General features: G+C 35.5%; 1 protein-coding gene across 17 annotated transcripts in view; it reads left to right on the top strand.

Annotated features, from left to right (window-relative positions):
- The window catches only part of tcf7 (transcription factor 7), a 62,665-nt gene that overhangs the window by 10,365 nt on the left and 28,169 nt on the right, over window positions 1–24,131 (top strand). For 14 of the 17 annotated variants that reach the window (XR_014537351.1, XR_014537352.1, XM_083565201.1 and 11 more), the window contains exons 4-6: window positions 11,036–11,162; window positions 15,505–15,592; window positions 21,237–21,323. Coding sequence is in view for 15 of the 17 variants with exons in the window: in XM_083565201.1 (XP_083421327.1) it covers window positions 11,036–11,162; window positions 15,505–15,592; window positions 21,237–21,323 (302 nt within the window). In the remaining 2 variants the exon portion in view is untranslated. The remainder of the gene's footprint in view (window positions 1–11,035; window positions 11,163–15,504; window positions 15,593–21,236; window positions 21,324–24,131) is intronic. The other 3 variants (XM_083565198.1, XM_083565197.1, XM_083565194.1) reach the window with 1 other exon arrangement.

The following is a 24,131-nucleotide window of genomic DNA, read 5'->3' as shown; positions in this document are numbered from 1 at the left end:
AACTGGAAAATCCAGCAATGGGTTTGTCATTTTGTAGATCACCTTGAGACTGAAAAAACCTTGGAAATACAAAATGTGGAATAAAGATTTTTATTTTTTTTTTGCTGATGTAATATGATGCACTCATAAAAGAAACAATTGTTTAAAAAAGGCTAAAGCAATTTTATAATGAATTAAAATTAATGATGGCATGCATAAAAAAGGAGAATAGGAGGATATTATAAATATATGTTGTTGCACAATTTGCAATTATCATATTAACCAATGAATGTGTGGGTTAATTTACCAATACAGCATTTGCTCATTACTTCAAACTATTAGTCTATAAAGCTGGATTTAAAACTGCTCAAGATGATACTGTGCAAGTCCAAGGTCAAAATTACGTGCAGCTGAAACATGACTCTTCCACATGCATGCAACTGTCCAAATAGCACATAAGTATGTAATTATGTCTGAGGTTTGTTCCATATTAAATCATGACTGCTTGCTTAACACAACTCTGAGTATGGTATGTGTCAGGGTTGTGCCATCTTTTTGTCACTGGTCTACATTTTCTATCAGCCACTACACCTTACTGATTCTTATCACATGACTGCTTATGCACTTCTGCCATGTGTTATGTTAATGAGCTCTACTATTTAATTTATACCTTCCAGCTCACTCGTTGTTTCACACTCATTATTCTTGATATATGAATTTTGTCATTCATGTTATGGTTATCTTGTTCTCTTGCACTTTAGATTATTTGTCTTTATGATGGTTTGTTTAAAATACCGATAAAGAAAGTCCCCATTTGCACCTGCCTTGTCTTCTATTATGTGAGAGAATGTGAGGCCTAAAATGGAAAGAGGAGCAAACCAAAAGGAGCAGGTCCAAGAGAACCAGAGGCAGCTTGACTTGGACTGGGCAAACTGGGCAAACTCTTGGCTTGGCCTGATTGTCAATTGTCTCCTTGTGGAACATTGGGGAGAGGACTCCCATACTGGTTAAAACCAGTAAAAAAAAAAAAACCAAAAAAATTAGACATCACTATATTACCTGTAGCTCCTCTTATATGCTTTATGAACAACAGCGTTCCCTCCTCTGGCTTCATGAAGAACGATGCTCCTCCCTTGGGCGCTGTCTTGAACTTCAGTTACCCCAATAACTGTTTAGTGATTGTGGTTCTGCATGTGTGTTCTAACTGGAATGTTACCTATCGACTACATGGATAATCTTGCTCTATCTTATTCCCAGCGGGAGGATGTTGTGTCTAGCTGCCCATGTCTGTCTATAGTCATCTTACCTGGCTGTCCAGGACCCCATCTTGAATCTTATTTTGCACATTGAAAGATGGGGTGGGTGCTATATATCGATATGAATGTGACTATTAGTATCATGTTCTGCCATGAATGGATTTTGCTATATCGTGGATACCATTTCATATTCATGAATTATATTGTTTTGTTTAATTTGTTGCTCGTTACATTTTTTAACACTACTATTGACAATACAGAGATGAGGCTAAATGTTTACATTTTGTCCTCTACTGTGTCCAGCACCATACTACACTGGCAAACACATCAAACACAGAGAGCATTATAACAGTCTAAATTATCCATACAAACACTGGCTAAAATATTTACTGCTGGAGATCTTGTATCTTGCCCTTCCCAACATTCAGAATTAAATTTAGTAACACTACATTTTTCTAGTTGTACAAGTTTAAAATATATTATTTTGCCTGTAATTGGCTGTAAAAAAAAAAAAAATTTTACAAAAATGTGGTTTCATTTTTTTCTCATATTGCAATATAATATCGATATCATCTGGACAGTGTAAAATATCACAATATGAAGATTAGCTCATATAGCTTACCACTAATTTAGAGCTGTGTATTAAGGGGGTGTTCTTTTGAGTGATTCCTGTTGCCCGCTGCACTTCACTGATTCTTGACACATGACAGGTTTTGCACTTGTGTCAGGCTTTTTGTTAATGAGCGCTAGTGTTTGTCACCTTTGTCTCATGTTTGTATTTCTTGGTTATTTTTGCCTGTCAGATTAAGGTTATTTTGTAACAGAAATTTACAAATTATTAGCAAATAATATATTTGACAAAAGGACATATAAAGATTTCAAAGTGACATCAATACTGGAATTAATCTTTTGTAAACCTGAATCCAGCAGTTACTCGATAACTGAATTGTGGTCACAGGTGCAGGTATGTAGCCTAACTGCCATCAGTGTGCTCTAGGACCAGCAGAGATGTACAAAACAGGAAATGGTATCACCTACATCAGCTGACAGATACTTCTGCAGCTTTTACCCCCACATATTTATTGTCAACTCAGGAATATTAATGAAAATTAGTTAACATTATTATTATTATTATCATCATCAATAATATATTTTGGTAACTATCTGTAATGAACAGTATGTATCATCGCTACTCTATTTTAATTGGGGTCTATTTTATGTGATGTAATCTCACTTAACCTGGTTACTGGGGGTATGATGGAGTTTGTGTGCACCAAAACAAGCATATCTCTTGAAGAATAAGCTGTACAGTGTTTTCCTCAGACTTTACAAGTATAGTAGAGTATTTGGCTCAGACTGTACAACAATACCTTTTAGAGCATTTATATCCACCAATGAAAAAATGTTTAAATCTGCATAATATACACATTTTGGTGTTAAATTCTCACCAATCTAATAATAATAATAATAATAATAATAATAATAATAATAATAATAATAATAATAATTTGTAAATTATATGGTCAGATGGATCTGGTTTCCTCAAGTGAATTCATAAATAGTTTTATGGATTGAGTACTAAAATCTGTGGATGTTTGCAAAGGTAGTGGCATGGTCAGAGTTATGTTCAAATTGCTATTTCTCATATTCAGATTTTATGTTACATATAAACAACTTACAACATTACAATTTACAATAAAAATAGAAATGGAATTATAAAAAGTTAAAACAGGATACGGAGCATGTGGCAGTTTTTTCATTCACATTCTTGGGAGGCAAAACAGTGGGACTTCTTTATGATTTTTACCTAAAAGTGCAGCTGTGCAAGATTATGCAGAAAGGAAAAAACAGGGTGTGAAGTGTATTGCGCAAAAAGCAGATCTGTTTATCTGTAAGTGGATTTTTAATATTCACTGAATTACATCAAACAGTATATTTCATATCAATTTATCAATTTCATATCTGAGTGGCACAAGACAAGAGAATTAATCCCAGATATGAAAACACTGTGATTTATATTTGGTTATGTTTAGAAATGAAATTGAAATTGATATAAAGCATGTAGAACATGGCAATTTATGTAAATTCAAACTTTCATTTCTTTTTAGTTTAAGTGCTCCTTTTTATCATGGACTTTGTTGCCATATCCAAACCCTCTATCTTATACATAACATGAAAGGATTTAAGCAAACCTCAGACAACATGAGGGTGTGTTTTGAGGTCTACAAGATGAAAGGAAGAGCCTGAACATTAAATCAATATTTCCATCAATAGAAACATGTACAGAAGATTAAAGAGAAAAGAAGGTGGCTGCAGTGTGCTAATAGCACACAGTGCATTACTTTAATTGATATGAAGAGATGTACAATTGAAGAGGGAAGTGTAATACACATGTGGATGAAGGTATTATAATCTACCTCACAGAGTGGATTGATCCTTTAATCAACCATGGCTCCATTTAAAATACATTAATGCACACTTCAGAAGTGATTGTCAGATGCTTTTCTATTGGGTGTATTGTAAGGTAAGGTATTCTATTAAGATCATTAGCGAGATTATATTTAAGGTTTTGGCATTGGAGATGTCTGCTCAATAGTAAATATTGTATGTAGTGATTTCCATTTAGGTTCATATTTAACAAGTCATTTCTTTTTCCTCACACAAAGATGACATGATACCTTGTTTAAATGTTGTTATGAGTCAGATAAAACATTTGATGAAAACCTTTTAAGCTGTACTCAATTAATTCAAATCAATTAATCTACCTGCTAAATATATGCCAGTAAGCTGGTAAAATGAATGTTTCATGATAACAACCAGCATTAATGGGTCAGCTACAAGTTATTAAAATATAATTACAGCATGAATGTCCAACATTATTTAATAAATGCAATTATTCTTTGGAATTGTAACATGGCATTTGTATTTAGACCTCATACATGATTAAATATTTGCAAGTTACTTGGACAGTTTGCAATTTATGACTACTCGGCATGCTTTCTTTTTTTCAGTAATTCTGACCATGAACTACAGTATATATACACTAATGTATAAAGTATTTTTCTTGAGCGATATCAGCCTTGGTAAACATTAATTAAATTCACTAGTGCCAGACCCCGAACATATCACCCATAATTTTTTTGTTTTGGGCTGGAAATACCCATAGTATATGCATTCATGTCAATATTGTTGGATTTCATCCCTATTTCGTCCCTGTAAAATCAGAACATCTTAAAAAAAAACTTGCTATAACATGCTATAACTTATAACATAACTATAACTACTATAAATGTAACACAATTATAACATTACATTATTTTTCATAGAAAAATCCACAGATAATAATCATCTAGTTATTGCAAAATAAAGGTCTTATTACTTATTATTAGGTCCACGATGAAGTAAAATTTAACTATTTGAAATCTAAATAGTTTTTTATTAATTTTGAAAGTATTCTTAAATCGTACTTCACTGGAACATACGATAAGTAATTTTTAGTTAGTGTGCATTTAATTGAAAGTCAGGAATAATACAAATATGCTGTGAAATAAAAGTGACAATTTTTCTTGATTTCTTGCCATTACTATACTATTGTTTTTAAAGTAGAACCCAATGTGCAGTTGCTCTGAGTCTTTTTAAATATATTACATTTAAATAACATCTAAACGTTGATCCTTCTTTGTCCATTGTTACGTAGGTTGTTGTTAAATAGTTCTGTAATACTACTACTTCTGACATGTAGTTCGGAATATACCAATAATTAAATGTCCAATCAGAATAACTGTTTAGCCAAGAAAGAAAAATGTGTTTATACAGTGTGCACAATTATTTGGCAAGTAAGTATTTTGACCAAATCATTATTTTTATGCACATTTTCCAACTCCAAGCTATTTAAACATGAATGCTTGTGAGATTTAAGCATTTCAGCTGATGTGTATTTGTATAATGAGAGAGGGTATGGCCTAAGGAGATCAACACTCTATGTGAAGGTGTGCAAAATTATCAGGCAGCTTTTTTTCTTCAGGAAAAATAGGACAAAAAAGAGATGTTACTGATTTTGAAAATGAAAAAATTGCAACAAGAGGGATGCAGCACTTTTGAAATTGCTTTTTACTTTTGTGATATTGGGGCATGATCACAGAACCTTTAAATATATATATTATATATTGTATATATTAGGGGTGTAAAGGTACAGAGAATTCATGGTTCGGTACGTACCTCAGTTTGGTTCAATTACAGTACTGTTTCAGGGAAGAAATACAAAACAAAATCTTTTTTTTAAGGCACTTTATTATTATTAACATTTGTAAAGATCACCAGTTTACATTTTTAAAACAATTTACCTTCTTGGATAAATAATTTATAAAATAATATTTTATAATATTTTATACAAATAAAAAATATACAAATAATATCCAATATTATATTCAATGAATGCAATACACCTGTTTATTATATTGATTAAATTGAGTGATCCGCATATTCGCATATTCGATTTGGCACGTTTTACGCTGGATGCCCTTCCTAACGCAACCCTCCCCATTTATCCGGGCTTGGGACCGGCACTAAGAGTGCACTGGCTTGTGCCTCCCTAATAGCTGGGTTATTGATTAAATTGAATAATCAATTAAATAAATCGAAAAATGAAATTAAATAGTTTTAATTTGTTAGACCCCATTTGGGTATCACAGATATGTGTATATAAGTGTATATACACATCTGTGATACCCAAATATGTGTATATAAGTGTATATATGTGTGTGTGTGTGTGTGTGTGTGTGTGTGTGTGTGTGTGTGTGTGTGTGTGTGTGTGTGTGCGTGTTTTACATTTAATATTTAATTTTCTAAAGATTTGTTCTTTTTAACTGTTATTTCAGCATACTTTAACAACAAATGTGTTCATTCCATCATTAATTCATTAATTCCCATGATATGCAGAATTGCCATTGCCATAATTGTTTTTTCCCCTTTTAAGAGAAATGATTGAAGTTGGACATAAATCGCAAAAGATTTCATATAGTGGAAGTGAAGTGATTTCGTGCATTCGCAAACCAAAATCTGAGTTTTACAACGCATTACAAATTGTATTTTGGCGCACTACAAATCGTATTTTCAGAATGGAGTGAGTAGTCACAGTAATGTAGAGCTAACTTTAGTAAATTTTTTTATACCACTAGCATTATTGTGTTTAATCAAGTTTAATAATAATAATAATAATAATAATAATAATAATAATAATAATAATAAGACGTTCGTGGGGGACCTCAGACTATGTTTCGTGTAAAAAGGATTGCATTCGGTACACATGCACCAAACCGGTTTGGTACGAATATGTGTATCATTTTGGGCTGCAAATACCAATTATTTTGTTACTCGATTAATTGGAAGGTTATTTAATTTTATTTAATTTATTTATTTTTGCTATTAATTGATTAGTCAGATAAAATTAAATTAACATTCAGGGTATGTATAAATAGTGTACTATATTGTATTATACATTGACAATTTTTGTTTAAAAAAATACACAGACATTTTGTTCAGTTGTGAAGACAAGGCTTAATTGGCACAACTGATACCTTATTAGTTTCTTAAAGTCACTTGTTGGCTTCCTGGATTATGAGAAACCTACCCATACTCTGAATAGATTGTTTTATGTGTTTAGCTATCATATCCAGTATAAAAATTGGTTCCAGAAATCTGATAGCACATTTAAAATTTTGTTTTATTAATTCAGTAAAAAAAAAAAGAAAAAATACAGCAACATATTTCCAAAATGGGAACTTTACTGCAAAGCAATATGTTCCATATATATTTTGTTCTTTTTGTACAAATTCCACTGGATAGATCCTTTACAGGATAGTAAAATGTTTGGAAGAATAGTAGGTTTCAGGTGTGGGTGCAGAGTCAAAGATTGGCTTTGGTGTGTTTAAACGTGCCCACCTTGTTATGTCTGCAGCTTCTTTGATGTGATCCAAACTTTCAACTAGGTGGCTTTCATTTTCCCTCTCAGAAATGCCTAATCATTTCAAGATTGTGGCCCAAATGCTAGGATAGAAGTGCTTTCATTCATAATGTTTAAGAGCGGCCAAAAGCACAACATATTATTTGAGCCAAAAGCAGTCCTAAATCATTTTTGAATGAAACAAAAAAATTGTTTAAATACAAAACAAAGAAATTGATTAAGGACTTTAGTGTATCCAATAGGAGTTTGCAGTTAGTAGTAATTTGGATTAAAAAAAATCTAATTGATATCAGTTCTAAAAAGCATAAAGGAATTTTTGAAGGAACCCTTCAAGGTTCTTATAGTCTAATGAAAACATGAAAAAACCTATAAATGGAAAAATATTTTAACTGAAATCAGAATAATAAATTTTATTTATTTTTTTTATGAAAAACTATACTTCAGCTATAATGACCACCTGCGATACAAAAAAATTTTTTTTTCAATCAATTTAAAAAAATGATAGAATTTCAGAACACCACTGTTTTGTATTTCAGGAGGTTGTTGAACGGTTTGAATCCTTTAATGTTGCAGGATCATACATGACCAGTAGGTGGCAGATAAAAGAGAATTAAAGTTCATTGGCACAGCAGCGAAGCAGTGGTGCATCTGTGGAGTAAATTTGCACTCCAGCCTGTAGCGCATATTAAGTTAGATCCCATATGTACTGGATGATGAATCACATAAGTGCCATAGTAAATTGTGGCCACATTATTACACATGTGCTTTAGTAAATTTTGGCCACATTATCACAGATGATGCCTAGTACGTTTTGGCCACATCAGAGTGTTTTTTTTATAGAAGTCACCCGCATGTTCTATTCTAACAGATAAGCTAATTGTTTTTCAGCCATTTTACACGGACTTACTTTGAATGGAGAAGAAGTGTGTTGGTACAGATCTTTAAGAATAAGGGAGATATGCAGACCTGCAGTAACTACAGGGGAATAAAGTTGATCAGTCACACCATGAAGTTATGGGAAAGAGTAGTGGAAGCCAGGCTGAGAGAAGAGGTGACCATCTGTGAGCAACAGTATGGTTTCATGCCAAGGAAAAGCACCACAGACGCATTATTTGCTTTGAGAATGTTGACGGAGAAGTATAGAGAAGGTCAGAAGGAGTTGCATTGTGTGTTTGTGGATTTAGAGAACGAGTACGACAGGGTGCTGAGAGAGGAGTTGTGGTATTATATGAGGACTTCTGGTGTGTCAGAGTAGTATGTGAGGGTGGTGCAGGACATGTATGAGGACAGTGTGACAGCAGTAAAGTGTGCAGTAGGAACGCAGACTGGTTTAAGGTGGAGGTTCGATTGCATCAAGGATCGGCTCTGAGCCCTTTCCTGTTTGCAGTGGTGATGGACAGGTTAACGGACAAGGTCAGACAGGAGTCTTCATGAACTATAATGTTTGCGGATGATATTGTTGAGAAGAGCTTGGAGAGGTGGAGGTATGCACTGGAGAGAAGGGGAATGAAAGTCAGTAGGAGTAAGACAGAGTACATGTGTGTGAATGAGAGGGAGGGCAGTGGAGTGGTTTGGTTGCAGGACAAAGAGGTGGAGAAGATGGAGGAGTTTAGGTGCCTGGGGTCAACAGTGCAAAGTAATAGAGAGTATGTTAGAGAAGTGAAGAAAAGAGTTTGGAAATGTGCAGAGGAGGGACATGGGGTATATTTCGGTAGGAGAATGCTAAGGATGGACCCACCAGGAAAAAGGAAAAAAAAGGAAGACCAAGGAGGAGGTTTATGGATGTGGTGAGGAAAGACATGCAGGTGGTTTGAAAGAGGCAGATGTAGAGGACAGAGGGTATGGAGACGGATGATCCCTTGTGGCGATCCCTAATCCCTAATGGAATTCATATAAATTTTACGAGGCAAGTAGTAAGAGAAAAGTAACTGTGTTTTAAACAACTTTTATTAAGCTATTATCCCACAAATTTAAGCTTAAATCAAATACCATTAAAGCTACATGCATCTCAGTGTAACAAGGATTCAACACAATTCTATAGACTGCAGTGAGCATCAAATTAATAGGTAGGAAACAGAACCCATTTGGGATTTATGTTTATGATATTAAACAGCAATGGAACATTTGTGGTGCTTTAGTAAAGAGGAAGAATTCAGTAAATTTGAAAGTTTATTTAAGAGGGTCACAGTTAAACAAATATATCTTTCTACAAGAGTGAGACTTGCATGTGATATACATATGCAAAAAGAATTATTGAAATATGTTGAGTAAAAGCAAGTTGCAATCAGACAGTATTTTAAGGCATTTGGTTTTACAAGCTAAGTAGTATGTGTTTTAAAGCATTTGTACACAGTAATAAATGTCAAAACAGTTTTATTCAACACAGAGGAAATTTTTTGTAGCTTCTTAGATGTTAGATAATTTTGTCTTCTATTTATTCAAACTTGTCAAATTCATGTTTAAAAACAAAAATAATACTAAATCTAAATAACAACTAAAAGTAATGATTTTTACTTAAAAATAAACATCCAATTTGCATTCTTCTAGGCATTTTACACAGGGTCACGTAAAAAAAACTCAAGGTCTGCAATTTCTTTCTTCTGAATATATATATTCTTTAATGTGTATTGTATAACTAATAAATCAGTTAAAAGGCAAGCTGTTGCAGACAGGGGATGGTCATGAGAAGCCTATTATTTTATTTAACACAGTCAGGCTGTATCAAAGGATAAACCATTCACATAAAATTGTTGCTCCCCCTTTAAGTGGGAGTGTACAAATAACTCATGTGTAATATGTATCAATGCTCAAATAGGAGATTAAAGACATGACTCTCAAAGAAGCTTTCAGTTCCTAAAAAGACCTCTAATTTCCTCTTCAAAAAGCTAGCTACTTACATGTTTAAAACCAAAGGATATAATACGAAGCACAGTGTTTCATGTGGGTGAACTGACAGACAAGTGGGTCATGGTGGTCAATGCAGCAGGTCCGTCATTAATTTCTAGTGATCCATCATATGCTGTTTTTTAAGCAGTTTTTGTTTAAACAAAAAATTAGATAAAAGCAAATCACGTTTTGTTAGAAGATTTGGTTTGGTAACAGTGCAATCAGAATTCTGCTTTGATTAAACAATGATCAAAGGACCACTAGGTTATTGTAATTTCTGTGGGTGTACTGCCTTGTATTGTATAACTACAGAAATGTAATTATTTAAGCTGGGGGTATGCTTAAAGTGCCGGCTGATAAGTAAATGTTAAACAAATCTGCCAATTTTTCCCCTGTAAAGAGAAAAAAGAGCAATCATGCAAAACCACTGCAAGTGCTGATAATTGCACTGATAATATCAAGTAATGTCAAATGCAATAAAAACCTTTTTTTTTATATTGAAGGAAGCTAGAAAACAGTAGAGTCAAAATCTCCATACCATCCATTCTTTTTCTGTTGCATCCAACAAACATTTTTACACTTCAATTAAAACACCCAATAAAAAAGACCTAACACATTTTACACCATCTAACAGTGAATGCTCTTTCTCTCTCTCTTTCAGTCTCTCTCTAAATGATATAATGGCTTTTGAAAATACCTGTGGCATGCATTGCTGAATGTACTGGTGTATTAAGAAGATTAACATTGAATATTTTTTATATTTTGGAATTTTGTTGTCATTGGATGGTGGTAATCTAATAAAATTATTGAGCTAAACCAATAAAGGATTTTTTTAATAAGCCAATCAAACAACAAATCTCTTTCTCTTTTTTTCCCCACACATGCGTGTGTTGTATGTGTGTGTGTGTGTGTGTGTGTGTGTGTTGTGTGTTTGTTTGTGTAATATTTGTAGGCTAACAAAGTCGCAGTGGTGCAGCAGCCTCATGGGATGCACCCACTTACATCACTTTTGCCATACAGCAATGAACACTTCAACCCCAACCCTCCACATCTGACACCAGATTTGAGCCAAAAACCAGGTATGTGTCTGAGTTGTGTGTTTGTTTTGTATGGTTTCCTCATTAATAATTTTCATCCTTAGAAACTTCAAAAGGTTTTCAGTTTTTTTTCTTATTTCCTTATGCTGCTGATATTTTCCTTAAAAAACTCAAAGAAGTTCATAGCTGTTGCAGACAGCCACCTCAGTTGACCTTGGACGGATTAATGTTAAAGGCTTTGATTTTCAGCATAGTGAAAATCATGGGCAGAGGACAGCCAAAAATAGAGAAAGAGCACTGGACACAATAGCCCCCCTCGAAAAAACACCAAAGGTTTACCTAGATATATATAAGTTTTGAAGTTTTGAAATTTTTTTTGCTGGAAATACTGGAAAAAAGCACTTTCATGTTGACTATAACTAATAGTATAACTCAGTAATTCTGTTGTCTTTACTTAGTCTTTAACATATTTGCTAGAATAAAAAAATAAAAGATTATTCAAAAGAATTGTGTATGCCATAGAACAACTCATTTTGTATATTTAATTTGTTTTTGCATACTTAGGAAAATGAATTTTTAGGAACTTTCCCTGCTGCTTGAGTGCTAATGCTAAGAGCTGTTGATACTTTATTTTAGTTTTCCATTATTCAATTTAAGGTTATCAGCTTCCTTAGATGGCTTTAAGAGCTTCCTTTTTCTTTATTTAAATGTTCACAATATTCATCTTGATCAAAGAAAACCCTCATAGCCTTTAGAATCCTTCTAAACATGTCTGCTCATTTAGCCCTCTCATCAGTCTGTCATTCTTTTTAACTACAGTACTTATTACCCTTTGTTGTGTGTTGGCAAAATCACTGCTTTTATTATTCCTTTTAACAGTCAGCTCTGGACAGCCAAGCAGAGGTCATTTACAGTGGACATAAAAGTCTACACACCCTTGTTAAAGGGCATTTTTTTTGGGATGTAAAAACAACAACAACAAAAAACAAAAACAAGATAAAACTTGTTAGAATCTTGTGAATATTGTAAAATAGCAACCAATAAATTAAAGTGAAAACCACTTTAGGGGGAAAAAGTACTGTGTAAAGTAAGTGCTTAAATTATTTTTATCACAGAATTTGATCATTTTGTATAAGGGATAATCACTTTGGCATTTCCCAACTTTATTTACCATTATTCTATGCAAAAGCATTAAATCTTACATTGACTGATCATCTCTTGTGCATAGCTCTCTTTGGTGTACCGCACAGATTTACAGTTAGATTTTCGCTGGATATTCTAAAACATTACTGTTGTTTATGTAGAATTCATTTTGGTTTTACCTGAAGTCTTTGCACCAAAATTTATGTTTTTTTAAGCTATTTAATATTGTAATTTCAATTAGCACTAAAATACGTTAATGTGCATCACTGTACCTGGCTGTATATTGATAATGCAGGTATTTCAAGCATAGGAGCATCAACCAAAAAAAAGAAACAGCGTAAAAAAGCGTGCGTGTACATGGACTTGGTTTGGGACATGTTTGGGCTATGCTCCAGTGAATCAAAAGTGTAATGATACAGCAAACATCAAAAGTCATCCAATAAAATTGTATGCTACCAAATGTAGGCTGCTTGGAGACCCTATGGCAACCTTAAAGCCATGAGGTTGCTGCTTGAATGTCTGGCAAGAACTGTTTACTCTCCGTATGTCACAACATTTGTATTCTATTCTTTACATGGGCTAGGGAGTTGCTATTTTCACAAGACAAAATTGTCCTCTGTCACTCCTTTTGTTTGCCATGGCTATTGAACCTCTTTCTATAGTCCTAAACATTTTAACTCTCATACTAGGACTCTAAAACCATGTCAGCTAAACATAGGGTCTTAAAACTGTACAAAAAGAAACCCAACATGAAATAACAGACTTGGGTGGTAAAATAATTATTTATTTTATATTGATTAAAATTGTCAATTAAATCAAATGCCAGTCTTCTCCAAGAGTGGGTTAACAAAAAAAATATTTGACTTATGTATGATATACCTTTCTGTATGCTAGTGAGCCCACTGCAATGACACTTTGGGCAATATATATAGACAGAAACTTAACAGATGGGGTGCCTCTACCTGGTAACATGTCCTGTTTCCCTCAGAAAGTGCATAAGCAGGGCCACTGAGGATGGTGCCAGGTAAATATTGCATTTCTAATAGGATATGTCTGTAGAACCCCAGAAGTTAGTGGACCAACCTGTTTGGAGGACATTACACCTGCATTTCAGGTCTTGCCTTGAGAAACAGTGATTCTCTACCTGATGAAGGTAATAATGAGCTGGTTAAGTTGCAAAACATTCCTAATGGTTCCAAGAAAACTCTCTGGTTTGTCAGCTGTACCCTTGAAATAAAGGAAGTTACAGAAAACCCTAGAACACACTTCATACTGCTGAAAATATGTGGTGTGGTCAATAGAAGAAGTCCAAAGTGCATAGGGTGGATGGACACTAACTCAACTCAAACCCCTCTCCAGACACCCATGTATTGCAATCAGGTGCAGCAGCAAACAACTGGAAATCTGTGGGTAGAACTCCATAGGGACAGCAGTACTATATATATATATATCCTATCATGCCCATATGTGAGCCATTCCCAAACAGTTGACAAAATGTTGGTAGCAAACAACTGTCTTGAATGTCTTTGTATGTAAAATACCCTTTACTGGAACAGATTTGCCCCAAATATGTTCTAGCACGAGGGTGCCTCTGTGCAGAATGCAACGTCAATGAAGAAATTGCTTGTCAGTGTTGGAGTAGAGGAGCTACCGTGGTCTGCAATAAACCAGAACGTAAACCCCAATGACTCCTGGGCTTTACACAATCTTTTGGCCATGTGATCATTGACTTTCTAACAGTATGAAAGTATTTAAATAGATAAAGCTTTTAAAATGTGTAAAAGATTTTAATGTAACCATCTAGTGACGGAGTGGAACTTTTAACTGGTTTCGGTCATACTGCAGTTGTCCTGTCACAGAAACAGATCAGCTCTGAACAGATGGCGCCTTAACAGGTAGTGACTGATGTTCAAGGATGGGGTTTGAGCATTCCCACAGTATAATCTAGAATGGATTTTGTGAGGGGGTGGGGAGCAAAGACAAAGTAAATTGACTCAGTCACATTCCAATCTCAATAGATTTATAGGTTGAGTACAAAAACATGCCTAAAGCATTAGCAAATTACAGTCATCAAGCAGCATTCTTCTGTTTAAACACACGTTTGCCTTTAAGTCATACTTAAGTGCTAGATGTTTGCTGCTAACATGACATTCTTTAGAAATACAGATTTTTCCTGTAAAAATAACAGGAATTTTTTAAATGATATACAAATTATTTATGAGATGCTAGGACAATGCTGAATTGACAAGAGTTACTATAATTCTTTGTTCTCATCAAAGATTTTAATGGAGGCAATTGAGCCTCATTTCCAGTGCTACAACAAAGCAGTGGTCAAGGGCACAAGCCACCCAAGCCATAAGGTGTTCTGTTTGGTAGCTTACAGGCATGCAATTACTAGCATGTTTCCCCCCTGAGCATTAGAGCATCATCAAAACATTACTTTTTCACTGTTATGTTACACTACTCAGATTTACACATTGTGATTTACATTATTGGACATTTTTCTGCTAACATTGCACATTCTTTAAAATGCTGCTTGGTACTTGAATCTTAAAATGAAATTTTAATATGTTGAAAGCAATGTGATTAATTCTTACAAAAATAAAAGGTTTATTGGTTACATAAACTGTTGCATCAAATTACTTTTAAGTGTTATTAAGTGTGTTCTGTGCCTATGTGGGGTCCTACTTCACACCTGCAATATAGAGGTTATATAAGTACATTTTTTAGGTATGTCTTATAGATTTGAATTGAGGTGGGGTATTTTTACATAAAAATCACAGTCCAAATAAGAGAAAAAACTAAACAAAACGGATAGCAGCCAATCACATTGCAGCATAGAATTCACTGTTTTTTTTTTTATTAAGCTACCATCATTAGGTTTTAATAGTACGACCATCTATGGTTGCTTTAGTGGTCTGTGCAACTTTGTGCAAACTATCCACCAAGGTATGCAATCTGCACATGTGTCTGCTATATTGGGTTCAATTTTGTTATTTGATTATTGTGATATGTATTCTGGCAAGAACTGCCCACTAGGGTCGCTATTTGCAAGGCTGTGCACATCCAAATATTGCTTGTGGCAATATTTTTAATGTGTTTATTATTTTATATGTTTTTCTCTAATGACACCACATCGGTGTAAGATGTTATTGACCTGCTATATTAGCCAAATGCCATAGTAGGTTTCTCCTCTGCTAACGAAAGTTAACATTTTTTAATAATGATTCACTTTTCACAGGTGTTCACAGACATCAGCCCCATGATCTACCAAGCTTCTATTCTCTGCCCTCAGGAGGAGTTGGCCAAATTACCCCATCCATGGGTTGGTAAGTTCCAATCTGGTTCCAAGCAAACAATTTTTAAATAATCTCTATATCTTAGATTTGACAGTCTTTCAATTAAATATCAGGTTTGTTGGTTTTCTATTCAACAGCTAGATTAGTTACATCATAGATATTTACATCCTTAATGTACTTTACATGTATGTTTAGTATATACTAAATATACAGTGCTACATGTTTTAAAATTTGATTATAGATTTAAAGACGTTGTCAGTTTGTAAGATGAAAAATTTATATTTGGTTGCCAGAAATGTATTCTTCAAATATTTAAAGCATTTTCTCTTATCTTGGAGAAGTATGATATTGGCCTATAGTTGGACAGGGGTTGGACCAGGGGTTATTGTCAGGTTTGATAATTGTTAGTTTTGGTACATAAACAGTGCTAGGGGAAGAATTAAGTAGAATTTAGCAATTTATTCCCTATATCAGATATCAATAACCATGTACTCTAAATGATGTGATAGTTTTCTATGTGTCTACATATATTAAGCTTCTTGAATAATTTAAAAGTACTTCAGAATGACATTTTAATGTAAATATTGCCTTCTTTTTGGAATGTGACACAGCTTCAGTATCTCTGAATAGGCTTAACTACAATAAACACCAGATTGGTCCTGTAGATATGATTGTCTTAGTTTCTTATCTGTCAGGTTTCCACATCTTCACATCCCACAGGTGTTTTTGACCATCCCCTGACTAAAGTCTTCTTCCCAGTTTGCTCAGTTTAGCTGGTCAGCATTTATAAAATAGCATCAAAAGTCACATGTATTTTTTGGTACACTTACCCAGACCTGTGCAAATCCTATGTTGTGGACACAGGTTGTAGGTACAATGCCCAGACCAGTTCATTTGTTTTTTGCTGTAGACTGAAGGCAGTGGGTTTGAGATAAAGGTGAATAGGGAGACAACCCATTTTTTTCAGTGAGCAAAAGTACAGGAATATAAGTCAGTAAATACCAGTTAACATATGTTTGCATATGCCTTGCTTGCAATAACTGCTTCAAGACTGCAATTCTCATAATTACTCTTCAGGAGGTGAAATGCATTTTCAATTGGGTCAATCAGTTTATTTGCTTGGACAGTCTAAAACCATTTTCTCCTGTTTATAAAGTACTTTGGATCATTGCCTTGATATAGTACTTTGGATCATTGCCTACATGATATAGTTCCCCCTGATTAATTTGGATGCATCTGTCTGGAAATTAGAATATAATATGTCCCTGTGAACATCTGAATTCATTCTGCTGCTACCATCATCTTCAGTTACATTGTCAATAAAGATTAGGAAGCTGTTCTAGAAGTAAGCGATGCAAGCCTAGGCAATGACACTACCTTCATCTTGTTTTACAAGTGAGCTTGTATATTTTGGATCATGAGCAGATCTTTCTTCTTCCACACTTTAACATTTCTGTGATTTTGGTAGAGATTAAGTTTGATTCCTAAACTTTTGTAGCTTTTCGAATTTCTGATTCTTAGTGCTGATGAATGATTTGCGTCTTGTAGTAGGGGATTTGTATTTCTGTTCTGTAAGTTTTCTTCGATTGGAGGAATGCAGTGCATTCACCAATGCCCTGTGGAAAGTGTTGGTGATGTCATATATTTCATATATTTATTTTATCACAACGTTTCTCTCATCAGCTTCTGTTGTTTTCCTTATCAGACCCATGTTGTTCTCCTTATTGTTCAGTACACCACTGGATCCATGTTTTTTTCAGGACATTTGTTATTTTTTTCTGTTTTGTTACTTTCTGCCAAGATTGTTTTTCTTTTCTCAGCTTCAAAATGGCTTGCTTTTCTCCGTAGACAGCTCTCTGATCTTCATGTTGGCTAATCATTTTATAACAGAAGTGCAGTTTCACAGATGAAACTGAAGGATAAAACCAAGAGTAAATGTTCAAAGTTATTTACTGTTTACAATCAGTCTAGCAGAACACTCCTGATATCCAGAAACAGTTACATGTTCTAGTATTTTTGCTCACCTAGAATTTGGGTGGGCTGACAGAAAATGTATGTTTTGTCATTAATACCATCATTTATATACAAGGAAATAAATTTTTTAATTCTTCTCTTCTTCTGGCTGCCAATAATTTCAGAGGGGACCATATATAGGTAATTCCTTTGTATTCACAGATTTTTTTTTTTTTGTGAAATACACAGTCCGACTTGGGCCTTTATATGGACAGGTGCTTCATGCATAATTAAATGAATTTATATAATTGTGTGGTGTGTGAAAAACACAAAGTGCAACAAATTATTGAAATGTAAAAATAAATAAATAAATGTTTTGAGGCCTGACTAACTTCTGAGGACAATGTCATTTTTTCTATATGTTTCAGAATTAGTAAACAGACATTTTTTTTTTTAGAGTATCCCACCACACATAATTACAAATAGACTACTTAAAGTACCTGTTAATTGTATTTTCCTCCCTGAATAAATGCTAAATTTTTTATATTAATCCTTTGACAAAATAAACATTGGAACATTGGAAACTGTTCTTTATTTTATTCTAATTGAGTTTTAATACATTTTTGTTAATAACTTATAACTTAATAACTGGGATAACAAAGGTCATTTATTTTATTGCCATTCAGCAAACTTGTCTATTTGTATCCTGTTATAATTCCTGAATGGAAGCCTTGCAGAAACATTTTAATAATAAATCACTCTGTAATGTATAATATGAAAAGCTACAATGTAAAGCATAGCATATGAGCACCTGCTCATTCATGCAGTTATTCAGAAATCATGCAGATTCGGGTCAGAAATGTCATGTACTCGTTGAAACAGCTGAGGTTTTTTTAATTTATTTTTTATTTCAGTTTTTAACTGTCCAGTTTCCATTAGCTAGTGTTCACTATAACCTGAGAGTAAATTCCTGGCAGCTAAGTTAAACTTCTCTACAAAAAAAAGGACAATTCAAATTTATCCTGGACTCTCAGATTTCACACCATCAAGTTCATGCTCCTCTGCATGCGTGCTGGTGCATGTATGCATGTTTTGCAAGCTTCCAGAATGACTGGAAGCTCAAAGAGATGCAGTTTGTAATAATTTGTGAAAATCATTTGGTGCTACCATTAGGTGCCTTAACAGACAGGCTTCACGTAACCCCATTGCCTGACTCCCAGTTTTGCTAAGGAGGTTTCAGACCTGCAGATAACTTCCCTACTTGGTTCAAGAGGTTATCTGCCACCAAAATCTGCCTGGCCTATGGACCATCTCAAATTTTAATTGGCTAAAATGTTGTATACCAACCTTTATGAATAGCCATTGAAAATGGTAGTTATTGGAACAAAGAGTAGAAGGGCACCCCAGAAGGGTATTCCCATTTGATGACTATTCGATGCTGTGCCAGGATCATACAAATTTCCCCAAGTGAACATGTCAAAACTGTGTCCAAAGTGTCAACATTTTGTGAGAGCTCTATTGTATTCAGCACTGCCTTAATCCTCCTGGGCATGAAATTCACCAGAGCTGCAAGGTTGTTGCTGGGATCCTCTTCCACTCCTCCATAATGACATCACGGAGCTGGATGTCAGACACATGGCACTGCTCCACCTTTAGTTTTTTTCCCAGCATTTCCAGAATTTATCAGCTTGTCAAATGGTCTCAAAAGGTCCCTGCTATTTTGCAAGTAATTTCGAGTCCAGTCCAACAAAACCAGTGTTGTGCTCGTTACAAAAAAATAGTAACTAGTTACAGTTACTCGTTACTTCATTCAAAAAGTAACTCCGTTACTTTGTTGATTACTTACACCAAAAAGTAATGCGTTACTGTTAAAGTAACTTTTTAGTTACTTTTTTAAAGAACCTTCTTTAATGTTCCCATTAATGCCCTTTTATGCGTTATGGTCTATACAAACACAAAACTGACTTAAACACAAAGTAATTTTTCAACACTTTTAAGTCAGACCTGCACAAACTGAATATATAACAAGGATTTCTGAAATAAATAACAAAACAAGCTGAATAATATATTTACAATCAAAAACTAAAGTGGCTTTTGCTGTTGTGTTGAGCTCTTAAAAATGTTCCTTTCACAGCTGTAGTATGAAAACTATCAACATTGTAGAACAGAACACCGGGTTAGCTTCTAGCTTCTAGCTCCTCAGGCATGGAGGACCTGGAGCAGCTTCAACAGATTGGAGTTGCTGTTTATCGCAGTAGATACGAGCTTCGACCCAGAAAGACACAGCTTACATTTTTGTCTTTATTCTCAACTAAAGTGAAATAATGAGCATATTTCCACTTTGAGAAACTCGTCTTGCTCTCGCCTCGACTCGCCATTACTGCCGCGCAGACCTGAATAAACGGAGACACGCCCACAGCGCGTCTTCTTCGTGTTTACAGTGGTTCATCCACCAATCCTACAATGCGACGCTGCTGTAAGTGTTAGGCTGTAGTCTACACTTCAGCCGAAATTAATTTATTTAAAAAAAAGTAACGGGTAACGCACCATACGGTAACGGTAACGGAGTTACTTTGTTTTTAACTTTGTTTACTTTGTTACCGGTAAGGCGTTACTGCCCAACACTGAACAAAACCTTATGCGTACTGCTTTTGTCTTTGTACGTGTGATTGCGAAAGTGAGGAAGGTGAGGAAATCAGATCAGTGTTCCTGCTTTTAGGGGTGCACGGATTCTGGAAATGCCCAGCTCCATGTCTGTATACTTGCCCAGGCTTGTCCTGAGGGCATGGTAGGTTATACCGCATTTGAGAGAGAGGAAGTTGGGGGAGACATCAAAAGTGAAGGAGAACGGTAGAAGGTAATGGGAAGGAAAGCGGATCAGATATTGGAGTTGAGGAGGAGAAAGCAAGAATAAAGGTTGCGAAATGAACCTCTGCCACTCCCGTGCTGCCACATGCTATAAAACAAAGGATATTGATATGGATTTTCCTCTGAATAATCCATGGAGGTCAACTTGTGGCACATCATGTAGACTGGTGGCAGAAGGCACAGCTATAGATGAGCTGGGCTTCCGCAGCTTCTGTAGTATATCTGCTTCTGTGTGAGGGCTTTAAATCACTGTTGCTGCTCGTTGCGCAAGTCCAGGTGCCCTTGGCATTGGGCTTGCTGGAGGAGTGAGAGGTACCTTAATCCTGGGAGACGTGAGAATCATCATGTGTTACCTGCCAGTTTGTGCTGCCTTCTTTTAACCCACATTTATATTCTAAACTAGTATTATTTGACTTATTGTAAACTTGCTGTTAGCTTAACCTATCTTGGCTGTTCTCCTATAAACTCTGTCATTAACAAAAGCATTTCTGTGTTTTTGGCATATAATTCTGATTGTAACCTCATTAGACTATTATGTGAAAATCCCAGGAGACCATCATTTCTGAAATAATGAAATTGTTAAAAAAAAGTCACTGAGATCACAGATGTGAACATTATTTAAAACTCGTGCATTATGCTCTATTGGATAGCTGCATGAATGAACAGATAAATTAACAGATAGATTCTTATAAAGTGGCTGGTGAGTGTGTGTATATATAAAGTGGATCTAGAATTCAGTGTTTAAATAAAAATTTAATTTTTTCTGAGTTAATATACTTCATCAACATAACCCTAGCACTAAAAGAGTCAGCTAAAACTTACCATGCCTACCCCAACTCCCAATTACCTGCAGGCAAGGTCAGCCTGTCTATCCACTTTCCTCGTGCGGCTTCAGGCAGCCTTACTCCTCCAGTCTCACCAGCAACTCCTCCTATTCCAGGTATAGTATTAGCTGAAACCATGCTAAGTCTGAAGTTTCAGCTAAAAGTGCTATCACCAGCGTCATACCTTGCCTGTGTACTTTCTGCTTAGCTTAGCTTAGCTTACTAAGCTTTTGCCATATGTGTGCCTTTTATTGCTTTAATCAAATAAATGCTTACAGACTACATTGCAGTGTCTGTATATACAGATATTCATGGTTTGAATGGAGGGATTTACATAACAATAACCATATCCTGTATGACTTGACCTAGACCTGACTTGACCTAGACAAATAATGCTTTGAATACTTGTATTATAAAGTATGAGAAGGTAGTGTCAAGCCGCACTAGTCAATTTGTCAAAATTACAATGCATCAACATTATTATCAACACTTCTTATACAGTTCATTGTTAAATATACCTTAGTCATCACAGTGAACACATTCAGAGTTCCCATAACTTTCCATAACTGCAGTTTAAGTTCATATCTTGCAGTCCCAAAATATAATCAATTTTGGGATGCAATTCTAAGAAAGTGATGACAGTTTTATTTGTATTTATGAAATATTTGTATTTATGATTTAATTTAGGGCTTATGTCTACTTGGACATAAAGATCACATTTTTATAGTTTAGATTGGCTCACTGACACAGGTTTAATATCCCAACTCCAACAGCCATGAAGGTAGGTATTTGAATAACCCATTTAGCAAAAAAAAAAGATTTAAAAAGATTAATCTAAGTAAATTGAATACTGGGTGTAAAGCTTTTGCTTTCTGTGTAGTCAACATTTGTTTTGAGTCGGATAATAAAGAGAAAAATGTCTGTCTTCAGTGTCCTAGTTGCCATATGGCTGCATTTCAGCCTTGCAAGCTCTCGCAATTGCCTAAGGCTTTTCACATTACAATAAAATCACTGTTTTGTTTGAGTGTCTCATTTTTGCATATTTATTTAAGTATTTCATTTTAAAGTCATTAATATCAGATCTGCTTTTAACAGAGGACATTGTTGCAAAGCAGTTTTTCATAAACTCTTTTCTAGGTAATAGGTGTATAATGAACATTATAATAACAAACCATGTATAAAAAAAAAAGGCAGCTGACAGCTAAATCTGTTGAATATGAATATAAGGTCTCACCACAGTCCTATAAACTTTCCCTTTCACTCTTGCAGATACCCTTCTATCACAAATCACTCGTGCCACTCTTCTCCACCCACTCCACCCTGCCTGCACTCTTTTCTTCACTTCTCTAACACACACTCTCCATTACTTTGCGCTGTTGACCCCAGGTACCTGAATTCCTCCACCTTCTCCACCTTTTCTCCCTGCAACCACACCACTCCACTGCCGTCCCTCTTATTCACACCACAAATCACAATATCATCCGCAAACATCATAGTCCATGGTGACTCCTGTCTGACCTCGTCCGTCAACCTGTCCATCACCACTGCAAACAGGAAAGGGCTCAAAGCTGATCCTTGATGCAGTCCAACCTCCACCTTGAACCAGTCTTTCGTTTCTACTGCACTTCACTGCTGTCACATTGTCCTCATACATGTCCTTCACCACCCTCAGATACTACTCTGAAACACCTGACTACCTCATACAATACCACAACTCCTTTCTCGGCACCCTGTCGTACACTTTCTCTAAATCCAGAAACACACAATGCAACTCCTTCTGACATTCTCTATACTTCTCCATCAACATTCTCAAAGCAAATAATGCGTCTGTGGTGCTCGTCCTCGGCATGAAACCATACTGCTGCTCACAGATGGTCACCTCTTTTCTTAACCTGGCTTCCACTCCTCTTTCCCATAAGTTCATGTACGACTGATCAACTTTATTCCCCTGTAGTTACTGCAGGTCTGCACATCTCCCTTATTCTTAAAGATCAGTACTAGCACACTCTTTCTCCTTTCCCTCGGGCATTTTCTCACTTTTCAAAATCCTGTTAAACAATCTTGTTAAAAACTCCACTGACATCTCTCCTAAACATCTCCATCCTTCTACTTGTATGTCATCTGGTCCAACCGACTTTCCACTCTTTATTCTCCTGGTGGTCTAGTGGTTAAGATGCAGCGCTCTCACCGCTGCGACCCGGGTTTGATTCCCGGTCAGGGAACCATCCCCAGCCACTCTCAGTGCCGGTCCCAAACCCGGATAAATTGGGGAGGGTTGCGTTAGGAAGGGCATCCAGCGTAAAACATATGCCAAATCAAACGTGCGGAGGATCCGCTGTGGCGACCCCTAACGGGAGAAGCCGAAAGAAACTTATTCTCCTAATTGCTGCTCTCACTTCCCCCTTACTAATCCTATCCACTTCCTGCTTCACCATCTCCACACCATCCAACCTTCTTTCTCTCATTTTCCTCATTCATCAGCTGCTTAAAATACTCCCTCCATCTGCTCAACACGCTCTTCTAACTAGTCAACTTTTCCATCATCATTTCCATCTCCATCCTTTATTGATCTAACTTGCAGCACATTCCACCCAGCTCACCTTCTCATACAGCTCCTCATATACCTTTTCCTTGGCTTTTGTCACATCTCTCTTCACCTGCTGCTGCATCTCCTTGTACTCCTGACTACTTTTCTCATCACTCTGTTGATCCCAACTCTGTTTTGCCAACCTCTTTCTCCTTATGCTGTCCTGCACTTCCTCATTCCACCACCACATCTCTTTGTCTTCCTTTTTATTTTAAGATGTCACACCATGTACCTTTCTAGCTGCCTTCCTAATCACTTCTGCAGTAGTTGCCAAATCATCCAGCACCTCTTCACCACCACCGAGCCCCAGTCTGACCTCTTCCCTGAATCTCACACT

The sequence above is a fragment of the Silurus aristotelis genome (genome assembly GCF_946808225.1).
Source record: "Silurus aristotelis genome assembly, chromosome: 16".
In the NCBI taxonomy this organism is placed as follows: Eukaryota; Metazoa; Chordata; class Actinopteri; order Siluriformes; family Siluridae; genus Silurus; species Silurus aristotelis.
The sequence above is the reverse complement of the archived record's forward strand: the minus strand, read 5'-3'. Positions and strand labels throughout refer to the sequence as shown.